Genomic DNA, 25,717 nt, shown 5'->3' with positions numbered 1-25,717 from the left:
GAATGACTTATGTCAGTTTACTTTATGCAGCTTATGAAATATGTCCATGTGAACCACGATTACATCATTTTGAATCCAGTCCACTGACATACAGCTAATGCCACAGTGGCGTTCCAACATTGCAGTTTAACAGCTACACTTTAGAAATTATAATCAAAGCAACTGCCATGTCTCTGCCAAGTCTTAAGCTGCCCCTCTTTTCTTTATGCTTTGCAAATGCAAATGTGAAAATATGTGCAAACATAGATGGACATACTTTATATAAGGCAACAACGAAGCTTGTTCAATTCTAACGAGCAAGCGTTGGGATGACTTTCTCTCACCCTCAGTCCGAGGCAGACAAACTAACATACACACACTTTTATACACATAACCTCAAACGTGCACACAGACACACAGCACACACATGAGACAAGCAATCACCTCTATTGAGTAAGACCTGTTGTCACTGATTTTTAGGTCCAGTTCTTGTGTAATGCCGCTTTTCTCCTCTTTTCCCTTCCTTAAGAATGGCTTCTGGACAACCACCCCTCCAGTGAGACCATTGCTAGCAGGGCTTCAGTGAAAAGCAGAATCCACCAAGGTCCTGTGTCTGGTCTTTGGTGGATTTTTTTCTATTGTTTAGGGACATGACTTTCCTATACTGCTCATCTGCCTGCTGTAGATAGGCCTTCAATTTTTCTTTCTCCCCCCACTTGTCCAGTTTCCTCATTTTTTTTTGTTTAATTACACACTTCACATAATGCCAAGATATATGCCAAGTTTTCATCTAATAGCATCTAACAAGTGTTCTCTTTGCTATTTTTCATAGATTCAAGTAAAGAATTAGGAACAAATTATGGAGTTCTGCAACAGGCTGCTGGTAACAAAGAGCCTAAAGATCTAAATGTCTTATTTGCTGAGTTGTCTCTTATGTCTACCTCACACTGGTTCATCTCTTGAATTTAGAGACTATATTACACTTGAGGGATTCATAGGTCAGAAAAATATTCCTCTGAAAATGGTCAGGTAGAAGCACTGAACTGAAAATGAGTGAAAAAGCAGCCAATTTCTCAAGAGAAACACTAAAAATCTTCAGAAAACCTGGTGAACTTTTGCTCAAGACGACACAGCACTGTAAGAAGTGACCACCAGCAGCCAGACGGCTTAGACTCCTCCCAGTCAGGAAACAGTCCAGCACAAACCTAATTTTACATTTTATTTAAAAAATATATATATAAATAAACTACCTGAAATCAACACTGATGATTAAAAAAAGTTAACAGGACAGATTTAACAGAGATGGCGCTGTCTAAATTTATAGCACAAGACAAAATCAGGCCAGTGTTGTATAACCGGATGCTGTTCAGGAACAGTTCCATCACATTTATCTTTGTTGACAATTGATGGAAGCCAAAACTGTAAATGAAAGTCAAGTTCCATTAATTGTCGAGCTTTTTTTCTCAGGATAAACAACACGGGTGGGGAAAAGTGGCACAGAGCGAAGAACATGCAGTTAAAGCCCCTACTAAGGGGTCACCCACCGCCCAACACGGGACACTGCGGAATTTGAAGGGCAGGAGAGGTGAGGCATGAAAATGATGGGCCTGGTAAATGTGGCACGTGCAGCAGGACAGCTACATATGTTGAATTATCAAACGCGCGAAACACGTGGCCACATCCCACGCTCGTACGGATGCTTTTTCAGGCTTATCAAACCCTGTGAATCCACGAGGACATGAAAGAGTAGAACGTTGACGGCTGGACCCAGGATGTGAGATATAATTAGCTTCTGCTCTGGTTAATCCTTGCGTATGTTTTATTTTCTGAGAGCCGGAAACGCTGACTTTCAAGGGTCAGTGCTCTTGGAATTGATTCAGGTAAAAATTCAATCACAACGCGCACTTCTGTTTCAAGAGATTCCCTGAATGAGTCAACTCCTTGACATGATACAGTCAAATCGGTAAGCTGTTGCACACACATACACACACTCCCCAGCTCTCTAGTCGACACGTCACAGTGTCGTACATGCTCTGCAGCATTCAGGTCTCCTCCATTTCATTCCCACTGCAATCCTGTTAAGCTGGGGAAAAAAAGAAAAGGAAATAGAAAGGCGCAGCATGGAGATAAACTGAGTGCATGTATGTTTCTTCTTGTCTGCTCCGTATTTGGTTCGGACTCTTTTGCCGTATATTTCCGTTTCTCCTAGCGACGCAGCTCCAATCTCTCTCAGTCGATCTTTTTTTCTTGGTTCCTCACCCTGCAGTCTCCATCCGTGCTCTCCTATCCTGCTTGTACTGTCTGAGCCTCTAAAGCAGATCTATTTTTCTAAACCTCCTTTGTCCTTGCTTCCTGTCCTCTCCCTTGTCTGCCTCATTACTTTGTCCATATTCCACCTCTTATAAAAAAAGAAGACGCATCATGGAATCTGAGCAAATCCAAACTGCTCATAGAGCACAACAACAACAAAAGAAGCTAGGAAAATTCTCCGAAAATTTCCTGATCTAAACAAATGTTTGCACACATTTCCATCCAACTCTACTCCAAAATCAGGCTTTTACACGCTTATATAGATCCTCTTTATATTTAAAATGGTCATATACACACACTCCACCTCGCCTCTGCTGCCACTTGGGCACTTGGATCGCAAGTAAGCAGATGGTCACACAGGAATTGTCCCAGTGACGCCGTCTAATGTCATTTTCCAAGGGAATGAGCAGGGATCCAGTGTGAGTGTCTAAGTGCCACGTAAGTGTGGTGAACCAAGCCAAGACACAAACCTGTTACTGTAAAAGCATACGCCTTAATAACCACACGCTGAATATCAGCACAAAAGGTATTTGATAATAAACTGTTCCTTTAGGTAATTCTACAATAATTACAATTAAATAATCATAATTACATTAAATTCCAAAACTGAACTGGTTGGGAATATTTTGTAAGTTATCCTAACCTGAATCTTGAATCTCTTTGGGTTGTATCCCAATGGCTGCCGACCTCCACTCTAGGCACATTCTGCAGGCTCTACTCTCAGGAGAGAGGACACAAAATATAATTTGCCCCTCGAGACTTTAGAAGATGTGGCAGGTTCTCCTTTGCATCCAGAGTTATGGTATATATTTCTTGAGGGTAGTAAAGTATATCATGATAAAATACAGTTGTTAAAATTAATATTTGAAGGCTACCATCTTCTCAAATGTAATAATTTGCTGTATTTCTCTGATTTCTATCATTCAGTTTGAATAGTCAGCCAAGATAAGCTATTTCAGGGAGTTACATTGTATTGGCTTAATCTAATTCTTAATAAAAATATTGATTAATTCCACCCTTGTGTGATTATGGGAAGCCTTTTTTGGTTTAATTTAATAGCAAACTAACATTCAGTTTGTTTAACGCTTTATCCACACGTGAGTGAGAGTGATCAGCAGGATGACGTGCGGAGGCATGAAGTGATTTATCAGTGTGCTCTAAGTGCGCACACTCAGCTGACCGGTTTATGGGCAGCTACCCTTACAGTGTACAGGCCAATGTGGACATGTGAGCGTGCTCAGAATGATGTATGTCCGGCCAGGTGTTTGAGGGAGTCAAATGGAACATGCGTGCCATAATAGAAATGGATAGCGTGTTTCTCTACCACACTAAGACTTTCTCCAGATACTGCTGGATATCGTTTATGAATTATTGACTGCCTTTACGCTGTGAAAGGACTTTTGATTCAGCATGCAATTAAAACATTTTTTTTCTCCTGCCAGTATGTGCACACGGTGTACTCCTTTGTTTACTCATACATGTGAATGTGGCAGTTTGTGTGATCATTACAGTACAGAGCACATCGCTCCCTTGCACGATTTAACAAGACTTGCCCCATTTAGGGAATTCAGACTCCTACCACTGTAATCGGCTCTGGCACCGTGAGAGCTCTCCTCCACGCCACTGTTCTGAATGTTTCCAATCCCAGAGAGCGCAAGAGCAAAATTGCCACTATGTTGAACTAATTGTGTGTGCAGTCCTGAAGAGTGCTGATTCAGCACTTAACCAGGATGGCTAAATGGACCAAGGCCGAGGTGAAGGAGGGAGATGGCTGAGACGGGCATAAAGAGCGGGAATGTATTAGAAGTGCTTAATGCTTCTGCCTGAAATATGATGCTGTGTCTGTAGTTTGACATTTTGGCAAATACCCTTATTTGTTTTCACTGCCAAGAGCGGAGAGATTGATACCGCTTTCATGTGTGTTGGATAAATATGTTGCTACAGCCTGCAGCATCAGCCATAACCTTAACTTAGAGACAGCTAACCTCTTTCAGTCCCAAACGTAACGAAATGAGCATGCCAAAACATGCAAAAGTCACCAATATTGTCCCATTTGTGTAAGCTGTACAAGGCCAAGTGTATAAGAAGCAATTCACAGTTTTCAGAGGGTTATGTGTCAGTCTAGTTCCTGGCTCGGAGCAGTTGCCAGGCAACCAGCAGAGCCTTCAGATAGTCACTGGTCCTGGCTAAGACATAGCTAACATAACAGCTGAAAGATTTAAAATCAGTGTTTTTACACTTTGATTTTTGTGCAGGTTACACAGAATGTGTTATTAAGTGACATTCAGAATTTGCTAGTATTTATTACTCAGACCCGGCCTAACTGTTTCCATCTGTTTTCAGCCTCGATGCACAGCTAAGCTAACCAGCTGCTGGCTGCAGCACCGCATTAACTGTACAGGCATGAGGGGGGTATCAGATGTCTCATCTAACACTCAGCAAGACAGGGGCTAAGCATATTTCCCAAAATCTTGACCTACTCACTTAACCTCTTCCTCCCTGGAGGTCTGTTTGTTGGGTTCAGGCTATATCTGTTATAAAAAGGGCAACAAATGCTTTTTTTTTTTTTGCTTTTTAAAGGCTTGGGGTTTTTAGAAGAAGAGTTAGAAGTCATGATTTCTAGAATAAGTTCAATAATGCTGGATTTGGGCTTGCTGATAAAAAGTTGCTCCTTATTCTCTTATATAAAGTTTTGATTAAACTGAAGGAAAATTCATAATACTCAATAAAGTTGGTTTGTTTCTGTTTAAATTTCACTCTTATGACTGGTAATAATAAGCATAAGGACAATAAAATTCCCCAAAATCCTCCTTTGTCCTAGCCTGGAGCATGGGTGTCAAACATATGGTCTGTGGGCCAGAACCTGCCTGCCAAATTCACATCTTTATATACATTGAAAACTCTAGAAAGTTAGGGAACGTATTGGGACACAGGAATGCAGGAAAAATGCAGGAATGTATTGTGTTGCATTTCCTGTGTTACAAGTTGCAAAAATAGCTAATGTCACAAGAGGCAGATGTCCCAAACTGTTTTGTTCTTCTAATGGATCAGTAATTCTGGAGTAAAAATAGAATGGAAACCTCCTCGCAAGCAGAAATTCTTTTATTTATTTATCTTTTTTTAAATGTTTGCATTCAAGAACAGATTACGCGTAGTAGCAGTGACCAACTGTTCACCCACATGGTTAGGGTGTTGCATGCTCAACCTCTAAGTAACCACTTTCAAAATCAAGGTGATCACACAGGTCGTCTGGTGGACTGGACTCTGAATGTAAGCAGTTAATATCAGCTTCTGTTTAATGTGAATTTCTGTTTGTGTAGACAGTAACAGATATCAAAGTTAAATGCTGTTTTATCACAGACTGCATGTAACTGGGAACTTGACCCCACAGCTTTGACTTTGAAAATTTCACTCTGAAAATGGCAGCTGGCTGTGAGCGGGTGCAGACCTGGTCCCCATCTTCAAAGCAAGCATCAGAAAGGAACAAGACTGCAAGTTGCTTGCACACAGCTACGATAATCTTGGATTTGGTAGTGTGACTGTAGCATAAACCAGAGTTATGTTTCTTAAGGCATCTGGGGCTCTTTTAGCATCTGTTTTTGTTAATGCACAGTTCAATAAATGTGAGCTTTTTAAGAATGAACTAGTTGAAGAAAGGGAAAAATGTGGAGGTGTTTTATATAAGGTATCATTAGCAGTTTTACTGGCCCACTTGAGATCAAATCGAGCCATGAACTAAAATGAATTTGACACTCATGGCCTTGGGTAAAAAAGGTTAAACTGATACTATTTATTCAGTTTAGTCAACTCTTTTTTTCCCCTCTAACACCTCAGATTTAAGTGTAGGCATTCAGATGGCTTACTTACAGCTGCAATGTATGCGGTCCTTTAAATATGACTACAAAGGTCACATCAGGCTCTTTTTGGCCCTCTCAGGTGTTGTCTGCTAATTCAAAGGTCGTGCTTCTGTCCTTGTTATGAAACATCAAGCATTTATCCAGTTATGTATCGCCAACAGTGAGAGCTCAAGTTACAAGCCAGCGAACAGAGGGGACAGGGACTTCCGTCGATGCAAACACAACACGAGAAGGCCTGCAGTACAGAACCTTGTCAGTGAAAATTGAAACAGAACAAAATATATATTTACCAAGTGCAAGCACAGGAAAGGCAGGTTAAATAAATGCCATGCCTCTACTTGATCTGAAAAAACAGTTTATCTTAATGAACTTGGTAACGCGCTTAAAGCTTTAGGTATTTTGAGAATTGTGGGGGTTTTTTCTGCTTATTTGCTGAATGGTCATATAAGCACAGAGTCTTATCCTCTCTCCAGTAATGGAAGAATAGATTTGCGATCAAGAATGAAATTAGGGCCTCCTTTCCCTTTCTTTGCTATTTTCAGATGCAGCCCACAGGGAGGGGATCTAGAATGGAAGTGGGAAAATAGCCCTTTTTAGCAGGATTGCGTTTGAATGGAAGTAATTGGGAATCACTCCCACTGCTGAAGGTAGAATCTGAACTCTGGATCCAAAAAAGCTGTACATTAAATAAAAATGCAATGATTTGAGAAGTATTTAATCATGTTATCTAAATGGAAACAGAATAAATAAGACACAGTATTTCTCTAGTATTGAAAATAAACGCTCATTTAAACTTTGATGGTGCAAGAACTCTTAAAAAGTTGGGAGAGGGGGATGTTTATCACTGTGTTACATCACTTCTTCTTTTAACAACACTCTGCAAGCACTTGGGAACAGAGGAGACCCACTGCTCCAGTTTTGAAAGAGTTTTGAAATAATTTTCCCATTGTTGCTTAATAAAGGATTTCAGCTGCAGGCTGGGCCCGCCACCAACACAGGATTTTGAAGACCGATACGACATATGGTGATTTAGAAATCCAGTACATGGGCCGATATTTTTTTTTCTTCAGCACCAGAAACATACACAGATTTCCCTAATTTCTGCTATGTTTAGTTATTTATGAGTTCTTACTAACATGATATGACAATGCGGTTTAAAAAATAATCATTTTATTGTCACTAAAAGCCGTTGGCTATTCTTGCTCTGCTTGGATCAGCTGGTTGTTCCGATTGTGGCAGGGAACTGGCTGTTATTTGCCATAGGAATTTGCAGACAATAGACAGTCACCTTCACCACAGTTTCCATTGAGATCCTACCAGAATTGGGAGTTTCTGTATTTGGAGCTGTGTAGCTCTGGGGCAAACAGAACTGGTGCAAAAAATCTCACAAGACTGCTAAATTAGAAGTGACCCAGTATATAGTATAAATCCTCTGCCAGTTAAAATCAAAAGAGGGCGACATGCTTTATTGAAAATTGATGTAATCCTTTATCAAAGACCTTTTTACTACTGCTGTCTATGAGCCAAATTAGACAACTAAAACACTTTTTTTTCTTTTTTTGTCTTTGCATACGTAGCTTTTTGGTGACCGAGTCTTAACTCAGATGTATTGTCTCCAACATAAACTTGTGATCTGCTTTAGGTTACATAAATGCCTGTCAGTACATCCTTTCTGTCTATTTTCTGTCCAGTCCTGTCATTTTCTACCCGGAGACAACCTGTTCTCAGGCTGTGGCATAGCGGCAGGTCAAATTTGTGTTTATGACAGCATTGTGCGCTCCAGCACTGAACACGGTGGAAAAGAACTGCAAACAATGAACCACAAAACATGACCTTCAGGGAGAGGTAGGCTCTGGACAATCCCCCCCCCCCCCCCCCCCCCTTTCCAAAAAAGACTCAAATACAGGCACACAAAGTCAGATTTGGTGGGGCCAAAGGGGCGTCTTGTACATGCTGAGCGGCAAATGGTGTTTTGTCAGAAGACTGCTGACAAAGGCAACTGGGCCCTTTTGGTTTGAAACTGGAAGTAACTGAAATACAGCAAAACCAGTGGGACAGTGGCGCTGTATGACAGGATTATAACAGGTAATCCATCAGTTAATAGCAGGTTGAAAAGTAGATTATTTTAAACACAGCAAAATATTTGAAACAGTACAAAGAATAATTAGTTCAACATTCTTATAGAGATCTATGTTTAAGTGGTGTTATTGATCTGGGTGTCACATTCATTCAGATTAACTCCCCTAATCCAGGCTTTAACATCAGTCCCGTGTTTTTTAAGTGTCTGTTTAATTTGTTATTACACCATACATTTTTAAGGTAACTAATAATTATGAATCAGCTGTTATTGTCTTCATCATTAGCATGTATTCAACCTGTCGAGTGACAATTAATGACACTGACAAAACATTACTATGTATTAGTAGATTATATCTTATTCTTTTGCGATCGCTGCTGTTCACTAAGTTGAGGAAAACATCAACAACAAAGGGAATAAACAGACCAAGATCAAAAATCTGTCTTAGCTCCGCTGGAAAATCTATGTCACCCAGGCCTGGATCAATAATGAAATCAGATGCAAATTGTATTGTATAAGACCTCATCAAAGAGAAACATATACGTCCATAAAAATTGTCAATGGGTTAACCGTTTGTGTTCAGTGGCGCAGAATGAGCCCGAGCTTACCCGGAGTTTAAGAGCCGACTGAGAAAGAGGGAATTGCATTAAAAACAGGCAACGAGAGAGGATGATCAATAAAATATCAATCAATAGGCAGGCAAGAGGGTCGGGGTAGGAAAATTGGATGGCTCGAGCCTTCACAGATAATCGAAGACGCTAAGACAAGGGTCCCCACCCCCATCGTGCAACGTCTTTCTTTCTGTGATTGTCACCCCCTCCTTGTTTGTCTCAGTACCCCTCTTTCACCTCTCTTTCTTCAGTGCACCCCCTCCTGCCAGTCAGTACCCCTCTCAGGCTCCCCTTCAGTCCCTCTTCCCTCGATGTCTCTCCACTATCTCACCTCTTCTCCATTTCTCTCTCACTCCCACCCCCTCCACCTCTTTTCTCTTTCTCCAGTGCTCCCCCTCCTTCCTCCCGCGTCTACTGCAGCAGAAAAGCCAGCACCGAGAAAACCAGCATGTGTGTGTTTGTACATGAGTGTGTGTGTGTGATACTACGGTAAATCCACGAGCTATCCTCACACGATCGCCTGCAATGAAGGTGAAATTGAGAAAAAGCCCCCGCGTGCGTGTCGAACGCTCCGATCAAAACATTGATTGCTGGCGCGTTACATCACAGCCATGCAAACAAACCCCCTTTAAATCATTAGAGTAATGTCTCTCCTCCTGTCTCTCTTTATTTCCTCTCATCTCCCACTTCTTCCCTATGTCTCTTTCTCTCATCTGCCTCGTTGTATTTCCACATCAGCATCTCATTTTCTTTTCTTTATTTTCCCCTGTTTCTCAGCCCTTCTTCATCTCTGTCTCTTCACATGTAATTCGGATCCCTCAGGATTAAAAAGGTTCTGCCACACCGAACAGGACACTTTTAGAAAGAGCAAGGCTGGAATAGAAAAAGGAATGATCTGGGTCACATCGCTGTTTGACGTATGGCACTGGCATATTAGACCTACACAGCAAACTGGGGCTATGTTTGCCCACAAATACAGCCAATGTTTTGCAGGCACTGAAACGAATCCAACTAATCGCACCTTAACACCCATGTAGTATCGCCAGCACCACTAACTGCAGCCATTATGCTGAATGAATGTTTTTGTATGATTCATGTGGTCTTTGCCTGTAGATGTAGTGTTTAACTGTACATTGCATAATACAGAGCATAACACACAGCACTCGAGCAACTAGACAGGAGCTACAGGAGCTTGCATCCGAGGTATGGCAACAGCAAAAATGACGCCTCCTTTTGCTAGGACCAAATTTGCATGTAAATCCAAACTATGTCTCCTTCCTGTATACATAACTACCCAGGTGAGTTGTTTCTATGGGATGGAGTGGAGGTAGATGGGGTTGGAGTAGCGAGAAATCAATCTGAGAGCAATTCTTAGAGAAGCACTTCCTGCCTGATCCCAAGTCCAGAGAGGCAGATCAGGTGGCCTAAACCCAGACTATGTGTCAGTCACCATCCGCCACTTTTCTCTTCCTCTGGAGGGAACTGAAGTCAGGTATGCAGATCTATACCTGGCGCCAGAAGAGGTGCGAATGTATGTGTGAGTTTTGAAAACAGGGGGAGTGAAGGTATAGTCTCATCTGTGGATAACTGTAGATGTAGTATGTATTGCTGAGTGTGCAGTGATTTATGATTACATTTTCCCCACTCAGCTATTTTCAGCATGATGGCATGAATGCCTGGCCACTGCAGGTGTCTGCCGACTGTCTGGTTTAGAATGTGGACCTACAGTATTCATACATTCCACAGCACCAGTGGTTTCTCGCCTTCACACCTTCAAAACTGAAAATATCACTAGCAGCAAAAGCAGGGAGCAAGATGAGGATGATCAGAATATAACTCTCGATACACAAAATCAAAGCACCTGTGATCAAACAGCTGGATATGCCTTTAAGTGAGAGGGGGGAGACCCGAAGCCAAATGTAACTGTTTTCACAAACCCACAGATCATACCACAGTCAGGGGCACTTGTTACTCTTACACCTGTGTGATCAAATGCCATTAAACAGCTGCTTTTAGCAAGTAAATCATTAACTATTTACATGAAAACAATAAAGGCTATCCCAGCTCAGGAGTAAGTTATGCGTAACAGGAACAAGGACCGTGCGTAAAAGGCATGTAGCTTTCAACTGGAACAAGAAAAAAATCAGCAGAGTGAAGCACTACCAAGGGCAAATGTGTGAAAAGACATGCAGTACAACACTGACGTTTCGACGTCGTAAAAGCTTGCTTTCGGAGTCGTGCCAGAATAAATACGACCAACATGAAAAACGGCACAGCGACGTGCATCACAAACGGACAAGTATCACCTAATGAAGGCGTTTGGATGCAGGAGGCGCAGCGGATGCTGCGTTCGGAGGCAGATATGCGTTAAACCTGCTGGAGCAGGAGAATGTGACGATGGAAATCATGATAGCGAGACAAATGTGGAAATGTGATTGACAGTCTTCACTGTTACTTCGTCTAATACCCATTTACCAACACAGCTGACATATAGTTTTCCATTTTTTGTCTTGCGCTATCAGCATTAATTATTCAATAGCAGTAAGTCTATATACACCAACATTTAACTCGAGCTATACTGTTGGAAATAACACGCCAGCAGTCATAATTCTTCACGTAATTACGAGGGCTTGATTTTTCTGTTTTTGCAGGCAATGTTAACTGGGTGACAAAAAAAAAGTTTTTTTTTAAACTTATCATGACTCAGGCAGTACTCTGAGATGTCATTAGTCAGAATATGCAACAGTAGCCTATGCAGAAATAAGTTGGTCCCTCTGAAAGAGACGTGGGTAACTCACCCGGGCATATTTGGAGGAATAGGGGTCTTCAAAGAGTGCCCATATTCTGGGTTGCCAGGTTTTCCACCAGCCCGCTTTCCTCGCGTCCTCTTGCATGCACAGTCTTTTCAAGTCCCCATCCGCACCACCCAGCGCCGGGTCGTCGTCTGGCGCGTCCGGTTCTGGAGTCTCGAAGCTATCCAGCGCCTCCTCCGCATCCCGATGCTGCCGGTAATTCATCCAGCAACAAGCCTCCACGTCCGTCTCATCAATGCCCCAGAAGGCCAGCTCCTCTTCGAACAGGGGACCGCACACATCGTTGGGACAGTGCAACTTCCCGGTGCGGTAATAGTTGAGGATGAAGGAAAACACCGACGGGTGGCGGTCGAAGAAGAACTCGTCTAATTTGGGGTCGTAGTCGAAGTTGCTGAACGCGTCCGGCTCGGTGAGCCACGACAAGCGGGTACCGGGCAACGTTTTTAGGGTGCTCCGGTAGGTCTCATGCCGCACCCCCCCGCAGTTTATCACGATTTTCTCGCTTTCCGACGGACAAGTCATGTCTGCGCTGTAACATGCTTTGTTGGACGACTTGTTCCCACCCTTGCGCCCTTTAAAAGAGGATACACACACCGAACTGAGCATAGAGGACCGGGGGGAGGGAGAGGATGAGAGAAACCGAAGGGAGGAGGAGGGAGGAGTCTGAGGAGTCTGCGGGAGAGAAAAAAGGGCAGAAAATTTCAGCAGAAGGGAGAAATAGATGTGGATTATCAACATTGCAATACACATTAAAAATCACACGCTAATGCCAGCTGTATGTGCAATCATTCACTTGATAATCAGCCGGTGGAAGGGAGGAAGACGACCTTGTGCAGGTGCAGAGGGAACAAGGAGAGCAGGGATGGAATTGATGGGTAGCAAAGTTGTTTTGTTTTTTTTAAGCACAGCATACCGGAGCACACAAACATGCCAGAGCAATAAACAGGTGGCTTAGAGCACATTCATGAGTCAGCAACCATATGGGCTGACTGTTGACACCAGAGTGATGAGAAGATCCCAGATCCCAGTCTGGAGTTACTGTGCTATGTAGCTTTAGGGTCTCTATACTGATCTGGTTGATGCTCAAGTCAGTGTTCTAACTGAGCCACTCAACTCAGCTTCACCCCTCCTGCACAAATGCAGAAATCCTGTTCCTTTACCAAAGAGTCATGTGTGAACATAGAGGAGAACTGGGGATCTTTCTTATTATCCCCCCGCCTTTCCTCACGAATGCTGCTCTGACACGGTGGTGTGTGTGTGTGTGAGTGTGTGTTAATTGCCTCCCGAGAGTGCGGTGTCCGTACTAATGTTAGATCTCCTCAATCAGCCTATGCGTGTGCTACACACACTGCTGCAGCCCCCTCCGACCGCACTGAGATCCATGCAACGCACAGTTATGCCGATGCTCTCTCTGCTGTTCTCTCTCCCATGTACTCTGTGTGTGTGTGTGTGTGTGTGTGATGGCATGCAGGGATAGATAAGAGGAGGGGAGTGAAGTAAAGGTGAGAGGAAAAGGACATAAATCCAATTTTTCTTTCTTTCGTTTTTTTAAATCCACCAAAGGGTCAAAAAGGACAGAACAATCAGGAGAACGAGGCTCAGACAATGACCTTATGATGGGGAACAAAGCAGGGAGAAAGGGTGATTTTTTGAGAGAGGGGTGGAAAAAAGAGACAAAGTGAATGCAGCACTCTCACTGGGGGCATTTACAGCGAGCAGCTACTGTAATATTGTCTCTCCTCTAGTAATGGAAGAAGGGGGTAGAAGAGCGTGTGTAAGGGGGCAGGAGGAGGAGGAGGAATTGCAAAGGAGAGTGCTCTATAAAAGTGAATGAATTCTGCTGCAGTAAAAAGCCAGAGTTATTTGCTCGCGCTCTCCCTCTGTTTCTACTCCAGGTGAGGTCGGATTGTTCACCCACGGGCTGCTCTGCCATCCAGAGGGGCTCGCGATGTTTCAGAAAAGCCACGTGATGGCAGCCGCAAAGGCCGTACCTGCACCACATCCATGTTGTGAACCTTTTTTTTTATAGTCAAGGAAATGCACCACTCTCCTCCTCCCCCTCCTTTCCTGCAAGCTCTTAGTAGCCCTCCCTCCCCCCCACCCTCTGCCTAGTTCGACTCTCTCCCTCACTTTGTCTTCCTCACTTGCGCTCACATTCCGCATAAAGGAATCACATTTCATTGGAGGAAGGGGATCGGGGCTTCACTTCTTCTTCTCGAGTGTACCTGTCCGTCTCTGTCTTTCTCTCCAGTTCTTTCTACCACCCCCCCCCCCCCCCCTCCCTGTTTTCATTTACTCACTGCAGTCCTACAGTCTAATTCTCTCTTCTCTTCCATTTCTCTCATCTTTGACTTATCTCACCTCTTCCTCTCTTTTTCTCCTTTCCCAAAGTAAGCTTCCTTTCCTTCGGCTCCATCCTTTCCTTCTCCTTCCCCCTCTTACTTTTTGCCATCTTTCACGCGGGATACCACTACGTCTCTTTCGCTTTGCTAGCTTAATCCTGTTTTTTGGGCTTCTTGTCTGAAGGAGCAACTTTTTGGTTGTCCATGGAAAAGTTTCCTGTGTCTTGGCAACACTCAGGTAAGATCCAGCAAAATCAAGGCTACTGCATGGATTAAGCACTAACTGTGCACAGGAGACAAAAACTTAAAGTAATACATCCTAAGTTCACAGATCAGAAAACAAATCAAAGTGTTAGATGCCTTAAGATTTTTTTTTTCTGTGGCAGTCTTACTTCTTTGCAGTTTTGTTTTTCTGCTGTTTTTTGGTTTGTTTTTGGGTGCAGGAGCATTCAAACTGCTTACTTGACAGAAAAGAAAGAAAAAACTGTGAATTTGTTAGTTGCACTGCATTATCGTGCCAAAGTACTTTTAGTTTGATGCTTTAAATAGAGCCTGAAGAAATATCTGCAACAAACAGAATGTTTGGAGTGATGAGGTCAGAGAGGGAGAGTGTAAAAAGATCTTAATCCACAGTCAGCTTTGTCCGGTGGGGCTTCCCGGCAGAGAACACTTGTGTTGTGGGGTGGATTATTTTTCAGCACCACGGACAGCGGCACTCTTTCACTCTCTCTGCTCGGGAACTTTTAAGAAGCAGCTTCTGTGAACTCCCTGTGAAACTTCCATCCTTTAAATAACTTTTTGCGTTGTTGCCATTTTAACTTTGACACATTGCGCCCTGACGTGTTCTTCACAGGCAGTCATGGGATATAGTTGAACTTCTGAATATTTTATACGTGGACAGCCACAAGCCTGTCACTGCAGTTAAATGCCTTTTTGTTCCCTCACACTTAAACATGGTGGGACTATTGATTCTCATTAACCATTCTTTCATGTACCAGAACGTGTAGGTTAAGTGGGAAAGGGCTCAGCTGGGTTCTCTCTCACACTTTTTTGGGGAATTGTTAAAGCCTTTAAGTTTGAACTTGAGTGAATGTTGCCGTCATTGTGACAAGATTGCCTGTAAAGAGTTTAGAGGTGAGGTGAGTGCTTTGCATTTCAGTTCAGCCTAATACAGTGGAGGTAAGCACTTCTCTTTAAGAGTCAGCATCAGCACCTTCAGCACTGACAGCAGCAGCACAAAAACACACGGAAGGGGGGGCTAAAAGTGGGGAAGTAAGGATACAGAAGGTGCAAAATGAAGAAAGTAAAAAATCAGCGGTTATTAAAAAAAATGGTGGAGAGAAAGAAGAGAGAAAGGTTCGAGAAAGAGGATAAAAATTGAAGGAGAAGCAAGTAGGAGGAGGAGGGGGAGAGTGCTGAGGGAGCAAAGTGAAGGAACAATCCCCTCGCCTCCTCTCTCCTCCCCTCCAGCATCACTACTTTCTTTCTCCTGCAGCTTTTCCTGCCTTGGCCACCATGTCCTGCGCCACCCTGCTACTACTGCCTCACCACTGCACACATACAGAGGGGAAGAAAGCGAGAAGGAGAGGGGAATGAGGGAGGGAGTGAGGGGAGGGGTACACTCACACTCACACACACACATGCTCACCTGGCTACAATGAAAAGGCTGAGAAAAAAAAAACCCACACACACACATACATTTTGGAGCCGAAAAGCGACTTAATTTTTCTAAACCTTTTAGGGCAGGAGATCACGTCTGCAGATAGATATGGAGAACGGGTCTCAGAGAGGAGCGCGATGCTCGTGCACAAAGACTGCACTGACGCTAATATATATTAGCAGAAACACTGCAGCAAGAGGGGGAGGGAGCACGAGATTATGGGATGCATTGACTGTGAGGTACCAGCAGCAGCACCGGGGTGGGGGGGGGGGGGGGGGGGGGGGACGCTAGAGAGAGAGAGAAAGAGAGAGAGGAGGAGGAGGAAAGAGAGGAATTTGGAGGAGTGCTGACTATGCGGAACAGAACGAGCAGTTGGCAGAAAAAGCAACAAAAAAAAAAAAGAACCATTACCAATCGCAGAGAGGGAGATGGGAAGAGATGAGAGACACTTAGATGTGCTGGAGAAGGAGAAGAGGGGAAAAGGTAGGGGTAGGGAAGGTATAGGACAAAGTGGAGAGTGGTGGGGCAATGAAAGAGAGGAGCCAAAAACAGGTGGGGGAGGAGAAGGAGAAGCACAGAGAGGAAGACCTTGCAGTGGTTCAGGATAGCACCTGAATGTACGTGAAGGCATGTGTGTAGAAGGAGAGGGAGGGAGATGTCCTGCAGTACCAGCAAAACGCATGAAAACAGCAGAGTGATTAAAAGAGGGCGAGCAGAGGAAGGAAAACCAGTGTATGGGTGTAAAACAGACACACAGCTGAGCTGAATGGCAAATGTGCCGCTCGGGTGGGGGGAGAGGAAGGCTTTGCAGGCAAGTGTGTAATGTATGTTTATGTATGCGCGCGTGTGTGTGCGAGGGAGAGAGGAGAGACAGCGCAAATTACGTATGTGTTTCTGGTGTGCAGCCATTTTTTTCCCACCAGCTACCTCATCAAAGGATGTAACCACAAGGCTTCACGCTGTTCCATCCATATCGCCTCCCTCCCTCCCTTCCTCGTCCCCCCTCGCTCTCTCCCCTCTCGCGCACTCCCCAGTGCTGAGGAGACCCCAGCAGGAGAAACCGAAGCACTGCAGCATGGTAAAAAAGCACTGCGGTCACCTCCCCTTTTAGTGCGGTGTCACACCACACTCTGTCCTCCCCCCACCTCCCCCTTTTCCACTGTCACTGCACCTCATGCTCTGACTCTCTTTCTGCCAGGAGAACAGAAGATGTGTGTGGGTGTTTGTGTCTGGATAGTGGCACGGGGTTGGGTAGAGTATGAATAGATATGAATAGCAGGAATTACATGAATGGATGCAAAGGAAGCAACAACAACAAAAAAAAGAAAAGAAAAAAGGGTGTGTATGCAGAGAAAACGGGGCTCTGAGCAGCTCTCAGACAGCTTAATCTAATGAAAAATATAATGTAAGCGGGCACCACACATCAAAAATAATAATAACAATGACAAAGCTCACTAGTGGCCAATTCCCAGAACATGAATTAAAGAGCCAATCAATTAAGGAGGCATAAAGGAAATGGCCAATCAACCGGAGGCATCTCCTCCACTCAGCAACACCAGTGTGTAGATCTCCCGGGGGCTGACCAATCCACAAATACCGCAGCACCAGCACCCCCAAGGGGGGTCTTGAGCCTTGTGCATATTGGTCAATCACCCCAGCCAGAAGCATGCAGCAGCAGCTGCTCCCTTTCTTTTCAGGAAAGGAAACATATCCCTGGGAACGTTTGTTTTAATGATGTGGGGGGGATGGATGGGGGGGGGGAGATTAATACATAAAGTCATTTTCAGGAATAGACTGGCTGCAATGAAGCCTGTAATAGAGCTCCGAAGCTCAGTCAGTGTCCATGACTAAAATCTTTTCTGCCCACAGGACGATGAGGGCTGACTTTTTTTTTTTTCTTTTCTTTTTGGATAGATCTGGGTGATACAGCATGTAGGGTGAAGGAGGAGTGATGGAGGAGGAGGTGCTTCAAGGAGAGGTCAAAACAATTCTGAAACAGCACTGAGCACAGGGGGGGAAAAGGCACAGGATAGTGTGTCATGTCGGGAATGAACTCTAATTTTGGACATGGATAAATCTGAGCGAACATCCTTCAGTATTCAAACTTTCTTGGAGCATTTGCATCAGAAGCAGATAGCTTCATCCCCCAAACCTCCCGTCTCTCTCTTAGGCAATTTAAACCTGTCTCCTCCTAATTAATGACACTGCCCTTCCTGCATGATTAGGACCATTATGATCCAGCAGTGCAGCGATGTGGTACATGAGGCCAGACAGACAAATGGGACGAGGGAAGGGGTATTACTGGACTAATTTCTGACCTGTGAACTATCCAGCAATTAGACATAAAAGCAGGGCAAGGTTAAGTCACAGATGGGAGTCTAAGCAGGTGGGGAGTAGGGCGAGAAGTTTTAAAGCAGAGCTATAAAAACAAGATGGCACAAGAAGAGATGACATGAAAGGTGATCTTGAGGTGAACCTCAAGGTCAAGTGGTGGAAAGAAAGAGGGCGCAAAAGACCGGCTAGGCTCAATCAGGTGGTAAATCAGATGAAAGACGGGAGGAAAGTTCTCATAACGGAAGACGGGAAGCGAGAGAAACCATCAGAGTCTCAGAGAAGAGACAGGGTCAGAGGCAGGGACACACACACACACTAAACCCAGGACACGACAGATCAGTAATTCAATCACTGCCTCAAAATAGATTATCCCCCCCCATTGCTTAAACAGCAGCGCCCTCCTTTTCAAGCCCCATCACTACTCTGCCAATCACATCAACCGACAGCATGCCACCGTCTCTGGAGTTTTTCCCCCTTTTTTTTTTTTCCTTTTTTTGTGCTAAAATCGGAGGGGGTGTTTTCTGGGTTACCCTTAATCTAAAAATAGCACCAGCTGTAGATTTATAATGCAGGATGCTGGGGGCAGAAAAAGAGAGTGCAAATGGAGGAAAAGATGTAGAGTTCCCATTAGGAGGAGAGCACGTTGGAGCCAGTTGGCAGGAAAAGGAATGCATGGGCTGGATAAGTGACGGCAGAAGAGGCATTATGAAACCAGAGACTTTGTGTGTAATGCAGTGGAACGTGGCAGAAGCAGATTGTCAGAGTATAGGTGAAGTGGTGGCGTGGTGGGTTGTAGGGGGAAGAAGAAGAAGATGACCATGTCTAGACATTTAACTGCCCTGCTAGACTTCCTAGATGAGACGCTATAACCTTCCAGTAGTTCCACTCCAGTAACCCCCACCCTTCATATTGTCCTCACAGCATCTTCTCCTCTGTGTGTTTGTGTGTCAGCCCTCTCACCCTACTCCTATAGTGCCTTTATCAAACCTCCATTTCAGGCCTTGACGCTTACCCAGTGCTGCCACGATGCACAAGCAAACACACAAACATGCACACACTGAAAGCACATGCAGGTAGGACAAATGCATGCCTGTAAATGCGCAAAAGCAGCACACACATGGAGTTATTTACTCATGCAGACAGACAAAATGATGCAGATAGGAATGCATACACATACACACACAAACACACACACACATAGATGCACACACACACATTCCTCTCAGAAGCGTGAACCTGCTCTGATCTAGTGGTGTAGATGGGGAAACACCCACCATTTGTGCAATGAAGGATGTTAGGAATTATAAAATGGAACAATTCTGAGGCGTCATATCAGTGGGCAACACTAAATCAGACTGAATTTCTCTTATAGCAGCTAGAAGGAAAAAATAATAATTAAAAGAACAGAACATATCCTGATTTCTCCACGTACTGATTTTAAAACATGAAACAGGATACAGAAATATTTTGCAGATATTGTGGGAAAGACACGATACTTGTTGAATGCAGGTTAGAGGCTGTATTTTCGCCTTTTTTTAATCCAGGCCAATAAAAACCCTCTTGATATTAGGCGGATAAAACGCAGAATATAAAACCACCATAAAAATACAGACAGATACACAGACACGGTTAATACTCACTTGCTTTTGGTTCTGGTTCGATTCGAGTGCGCGCAGAAACACGCACATCAAGCTTTAAAAAGATCAATCAAAATGTAGTTTTCTTTGTTAGATCGCTCTTTCTTACGTTTTCACAGAGTATCCAGTTTCTCGCAGGCATTCAGCTGATCTGTTTTTGGGGTTTGTTTGGGTTTTTTTCTGTTTTTTGTGGAGGGTTTTTTCCTCCACACGATTATAATAAATCAGAAATAGGATTGCGCGCGACTGTTGCTGGAAATCTTGTTTTGATAGCGTTATTGCCGAATGTTACTTAGAGCTTATGGTCATGCTGATGATGGCACGGGATGAGTCTTTCGGATGAAATGAAGCAGAAGTCCCCCTGAAAAACAAAAATCTGTCTTTTGGCTATTTCCCCTCGATTTCAGAGCCCCTCTCCCACCTTTGTTATTGCCAAAAACAAAAATAATTGCCAGCCTTTGTTACAGTGTCTCTACGCTTCCAGGCGCAGGGTGTAGCTACCATTCAGCTCTTCCTCTGTCTCCCCCATCCAAATGTTTCAGTGGAGATGCAGCCTGTAGACACCTCGCTCTCTTTGCCTTTCCCTCTCTTGTGCCTCTCTCTGTTCCTTTGGAGGAGCGTCACCTTCTGCACTATTTTTTTCCTCAGACGATACATGTGGGCGGATTAGAGAAGAAGACAGAGGGGTGGGAGGACCCCGGTGAATACAGAGGCTAATTTCTCATACGGCTGCTGAACTTTATAAATACATATGCTGAGGAGAGAGAGAGAAAGAAAATACACGCTGGGCTATAAAAAGAATAAATGCGCTGATTTATTTTCATTTGTTTAACTGCCTGTTTTTTCTCTTCCCCCCGTTTCCCCCCCTTCACTTCCCCACTTTAGCCTGGAGCCCACACATGCTCACTCTGCTGGACGGACGCACAAACACCATTTTGTCTACAGGTTCGCAGCCTTGACTCTGCCTTGGCTGACATCAGCAGTCATGTGGTACAAGCTGGTGGATTATGTCTGAAAACAGTAAAAATACAGAAAAATTGGCTTTTTTTCATCTCTGCTATTATACATTAAAAGAAAAAAATCTGAAAATCTTTAAATAAGTGAAGCTGCATGGAGAATATTCCCTTTATGTATGCCTCTGTAATATTCTACAAAGTGTCACAGGTTTAACAACATGATTTTTAGGTGAATCTTGGGGGGGGGGGGGGAAGAGACTCTGCTTTCTACCTGCTGCTTTTACAAGAAGACTAATGGTGTGTGGAGACGACTTCTAGCAAAAGTACAGAGATCAGCAGGATATCTTGATGGTGCACTTATTGGCAGGAAACTGTCAATGAGAGCTGCATCATCTCATGAAACTTACAAGGAAGAAAAAGTCCTTTGACCACAAAATATTCCTGTAAGAGCAAAGTGCAGACATAAAACCAGTGAGCTAAGGAGACAAAGGAAGGTGGGAGATATTTAAGGATATTTACTGATTTTTTTTTATGGAATCAAACACTGAAAACTGTAACATCTGAACTCTAATGTGATAGTTTATCCCATGCATCCCATGCAGTCTGTGCAAGGAAAAGGGGCTTTATGCTGTAGGCAGGGCATCAAAATATAAATACAGTCTGCTATTCTGAACAGGAAGCCTGAGTCTTTTTTTTCTTTTTTACTTTCTCCACTAAGTTGAAAAATTAAAACGATTAACGCAGGAGCCATTAGTGTCTTGCAAAGCTGCTTTTAAGTCCTTTTTTAAGTAATTGTTCAAATTAAGTCACCTTTTACGAACCTTACAGATCTAAGCACAAAATCTAGAAGCTGCTTTTTCCTCCCTCAGGGAACACGCCTTCATTTATACCTCCAAGAGCCCTGCGGCATTGTCTCAGATCAGTCAAACGTATGATTTATAGAGGTGTCAAACTCCTCTACACCACAGTTTTTTTTATCATAAAACCATCTATAGCACTTGGTGTATTGGCAGTACTATGAGTCTTTGGCCAAGACAGCAGCAGCTTTATTGGGCTTTACTGGACAAAAGCCAACATTTGCATGTTTTCATGTAATGCTCTCAGTAATGAAGCTGGTGTTTAGCACGAATTATCTACCAAATTCATCATTTTAGCATTTAGCCTGAGGATTGTTATTCCATCTGCAGTCATTTCAGTTTGGTGGCACAGCTCTGCTTTGGGACTTCCCCACCCTTGCATAACTGTGCATGGACAGCCTGAGGCAGGGAGAGAAGCGACAGGAGGGGCGTTTCCAGGATTTAAAAAAAAAATGGGATGGCAAAGGGAGGATCCAACAAGAAATCAGAGAATTCTTTGAGAAATAAACAATAAACTAAATGTGTTTAATTGTACTGAGTGGTAGAAGTACATAAGAACTATAAGCACAGATCCTTTGTTTACAGTTTGCAAAGGAAAGCAGTCAGAGTACAGTAGGAACACAAAGGACCGCTGTTAGGTACACTTGGGAGAGCCTATCTTTTAGACCCTATGAATTTATATAGCTATAATTAAAACAGTAGCTTTCACATGCCACATTATTTAGCCTTAGATAAGTATAAATTCACAGTGATACACTGAGGAGGATAAAACTGCTCATGAAACTAAAGAAAAGTCTTAAGTGATTAAAGTCAGTGTCAAAGAGTTATACACACTATTTCTAATGCCTGGATATAGTGTTAGATGTATGTAGGTATTAAATAAAAGTCATATAATTCACAAGAAATTTTACTGCAAACTCTGAAAAAACTGTGCTAATGAAAAGGCCTCAATGGCAGATTTTGAACTGACTACAGTGCAATCAATTGTCTGAAATAATCTGTCCAGACTGAAATAATCCAGTCTGGACCAAAATGGAGGAACAATCAACCATCAGACTCTTCTTCTTCTTCTTTCGGCTGCTCTCTTTAGGGTTTGCCACAGTGGCTCACCTGCCTCCATCTACCACTATTTTGTCCTAGCGTCCTCCTCTGTCACATCAACACTCCGCTTGTCCTTCTTCACTGCATTCCCAAACCTCCCCTGTGGTCTTCCTCTTTTCCTCCTGCTTGGCAGCTCCGTCTTCAACATCTTTCTTCAACTACATCCACCATCCCTCCACTGATGGTGGATGTAGTTGATGATGATGTGTCCAAACCATCTCAACCTTGCTTCTCTAGCGTTGTCTCCAACATGCTCAACCCAAGCTGTCCCTCTGATGTACTCATTTCTAATTTTGCCTATTCTGGTCACTCCCAGTGATCATCGTAACATCTTCAACCACTGCCACTGGTTGGTCTGCTGTCTTTTTGTCAGTGCCATACGTCACAGCAGGTCAGACTACCATTTTATAAACCTCGACTTTTACTCTTGCTGCTGCCCTTTTGTCACAAATCACCCCTGACACTCGTCTCCACCAGCTCCACTCTGCCCGCACTCTCTTCTTCACCTTTCTTGTGCATTGTCCATTGTTTTGGATAGTGGACCATTTGTAGTCCTTGCACCTTCACAGCCACATCTGTCTATACATGTTCTGTTTTGCTTCAACTGATTTTCATTCCTATTCTCTCCATTGCATACCTCTAGCTCTCCAGACTCTCAGTATAGATTACAGCATCATCTGCACATCCACTAAGAGTCTTGCCTGACCTCATCTCTCAGCCTGTCAGTCAACCCTCATGTAAACCCACCCCCACCTTGAACCAATATGCCACATCTGCCACACACCTCACCACTGTGTGGCTGTCCCCATAAATGTAACCAACCAAAATACTAGCATGGCCCAAAGTCAAAGAGCTGCTAAGCTAAAACCTAATGTACCAACTATGTCCAATAACAACAAGACTATCAATCACTGCTCATCAAGGCACCATTTTCTGCTTTCAGTTCAAAGTGAAGCCTCGCTTTGTGGCCAGAACAGACGAGCAGGAAGTCGGCCACAGAAAGTAGCTGACACTGTTTCTTCATCAACCTGCATAAATACTGAATGCTCAACTTTGTCCATACTAAGAGTGAGCATTAGTCATCACAGACACTCACAGTCAATCTCTGGACGGGAGCATTCCGCAGCTCATGCATAAGGAAGCAGGTAGCAGACCTGAGCATACATTGTGTGGACGAGACAAGATTTCCTGCATTGAGAAAGAAGCTGTGAAAATGCCCTCAATCTCATAGGTTCAACACAGTTTCTAGTAATCTATTTAGGAGTTATTGTTCCTACTGCAGAGGTGGATGTTGAGCACTTTACGTAGTTAAAAAATGAAAGAGGGCAGGACTACAATCAGGACTAAACAGCCTATACACGTATATACTGGTGTTTGCACATATGCATATAAAAGAAAAAAGACTGCTGGTCTTCAGAATACGATGACGATGACAAACCGGCAATTGAATAATCTTTATTAACGTCGTCTCCCACTAACTGAAAAAGTGTCCACTCACTCAGGGGTTCCCATGTTCAGAATGAAAAATAAAACCTCCCGAAGCGATCTTAAGGCGTTTGATGCATTTTATGTTCGGTGGAAGGTGTATGAGGATATACAATTGGTTCTGGTAAGGGAACGAGACAGAACACACAAATCAAACAGTGCAGAGCTGCTGTTTGTATGCTGTGTGGGACCAAGCACCAGATGTCAACAACAGCCGCAGCAAAGTGCAGTAATTGGGAAGACTATAAGAAGCCTTTTAAAGAGTTATTAACTAGTGACGTGTGAGCAACAGCAGTAATGCCTTCAGTCTCATGATGTGATTTATGAAATGAGTCAAAGCAGTCTTATTATCATGGTGTTTCCTACACTGCTGTTAATATCGCCTCGAGCTGACTTGTTTCTATTGTTTATTGGGCAGTGTGTAATTATCTGCTTCATTCAAGATTTTTTTAAGGGAAAAAAAGAACTATTGTACTACTGTAGCTTTAAACAGTGTACACTCAGACACATGCAATACATATGATTAGAGGTGGTTTGCTTTTCTGGACATAAATCTTGACCTTTCTTTATAATAATGTTTTGGACCTGGTTGCACAGAGGTGAAAAGTGCAATTGGGGATGCCCAGCACATCAGTGTTTTGTAGTAAACAGAAACACAACCTGTTGCATTTCTTTAACTTAAAATAAAGAAAAAGTATCTTGGTGTGGTTGTCTTTATTTCCTGTGTGTTTGTGATAATTTGCCTACACTGGTGGCACTTTTGAATGTATCATTTATGCAAACTCTTCAGTTGAAAAGGTGGAAAATCTGGAATCACATCACTGAATAGACAGTCCTCGCTTCTGTTAGCTATTATCTTGTCCTCAGAAGTTAATAGAAGCTATGTAACAGCCACCCCAGGAGAGAAATATTGATTAAAAGATAGGATAGTGCTAAACTTTATCAACACACCTTCAACAGTTACATTAAATCCAATGCAACTTGATGCCTCCCATAAAACCTGAGTAAAAGCGTACAGAGAGCGCTGCTTTTCATTTTTAAGGCTTTAGTATTTAGATAGTTGAAGCCCGGACATCCAGTAATGGATTTCTTCCTTTAAATTCAGCTGTTTGTTTGCTGTAGTATATGCCGACATGTGACCACCGGGCAAGGCATGGTTACATAGTTTGAACTGTCAGCATATGGAAACTGCTGCTTTATTACATTACAACCAAAAAATATTTATATGCAGAAAACAAAAGTCATGCTACCATCTTGTGTCAACATATTAAGGCACACCAGCATCTGCTGTGCTACCTGAAGCCTTCGCACTACCTGTCAGAAACCCACAGAGAACCTAATTTAGAGCCTGGAGGCTGTAGACCGAGGGCGCGTGCTTTCAATAAAGTACAGCGTAGAGCGCATCTGCTCCCGGGCTGCAAATCACGCTGACACACTGCTGGCAGGCAGGGGATTTCTTACTTTATCACCATGACATAGTAAAACGAAAAATCAAAATAAGGCCTGCATGGGATTACGTAAGGAAATACTGGACTTGAGTAATAAATGATTTAAGCTGCACATTTGGTTGCACTCACAGCAAACAGTAACGTTTGTCCTCTTTAATGGCTTTCCTGATGTTTGTCAGAGAAATGGGAAATGAAGTCTCAGTAATCATGAACTAAATGTGAGGCAGCAATTCATGTCTTGACATTAGCT

At 43.3% G+C, this 25,717-nt stretch overlaps 1 protein-coding gene and 1 long non-coding RNA gene across 4 annotated transcripts in view; one reads left to right on the top strand and one right to left on the bottom strand.

The window, feature by feature from the left end:
• The window catches only part of LOC146381753 (voltage-gated potassium channel KCNC1-like), a 55,401-nt gene extending 34,983 nt beyond the window's left edge, over positions 1–20,418 (bottom strand). The window contains exons 1-2 of one of the 3 annotated variants that reach the window (XM_084937839.1): positions 19,624–20,418; positions 11,633–12,319 (exon numbers count right to left, since the gene is read on the bottom strand). In XM_084937839.1, coding sequence (XP_084793965.1) covers positions 11,633–12,319; positions 19,624–19,671 — 735 coding nt within the window. In that variant the 5' untranslated portion in view covers positions 19,672–20,418. The remainder of the gene's footprint in view (positions 1–11,632; positions 12,320–19,623) is intronic. The other 2 variants (XM_084937840.1, XM_084937841.1) reach the window with 2 other exon arrangements.
• Positions 13,578–24,722, top strand: LOC146381752 (uncharacterized). The gene is made up of 2 exons (XR_014801150.1): positions 13,578–14,227; positions 20,506–24,722. It is a non-coding gene; the product is annotated as an uncharacterized LOC146381752 (long non-coding RNA).
• Positions 24,723–25,717: the final 995 nt, after the last annotated feature.

This window comes from Perissodus microlepis, chromosome 8, assembly GCF_051167445.1.
Source record: "Perissodus microlepis isolate ML-2025 ecotype Zambia chromosome 8, ASM5116744v1, whole genome shotgun sequence".
In the NCBI taxonomy this organism is placed as follows: Eukaryota; Metazoa; Chordata; class Actinopteri; order Cichliformes; family Cichlidae; genus Perissodus; species Perissodus microlepis.
Note: the sequence above shows the minus strand (reverse complement) of the source record. Positions and strands in the feature narration are given on the sequence as shown.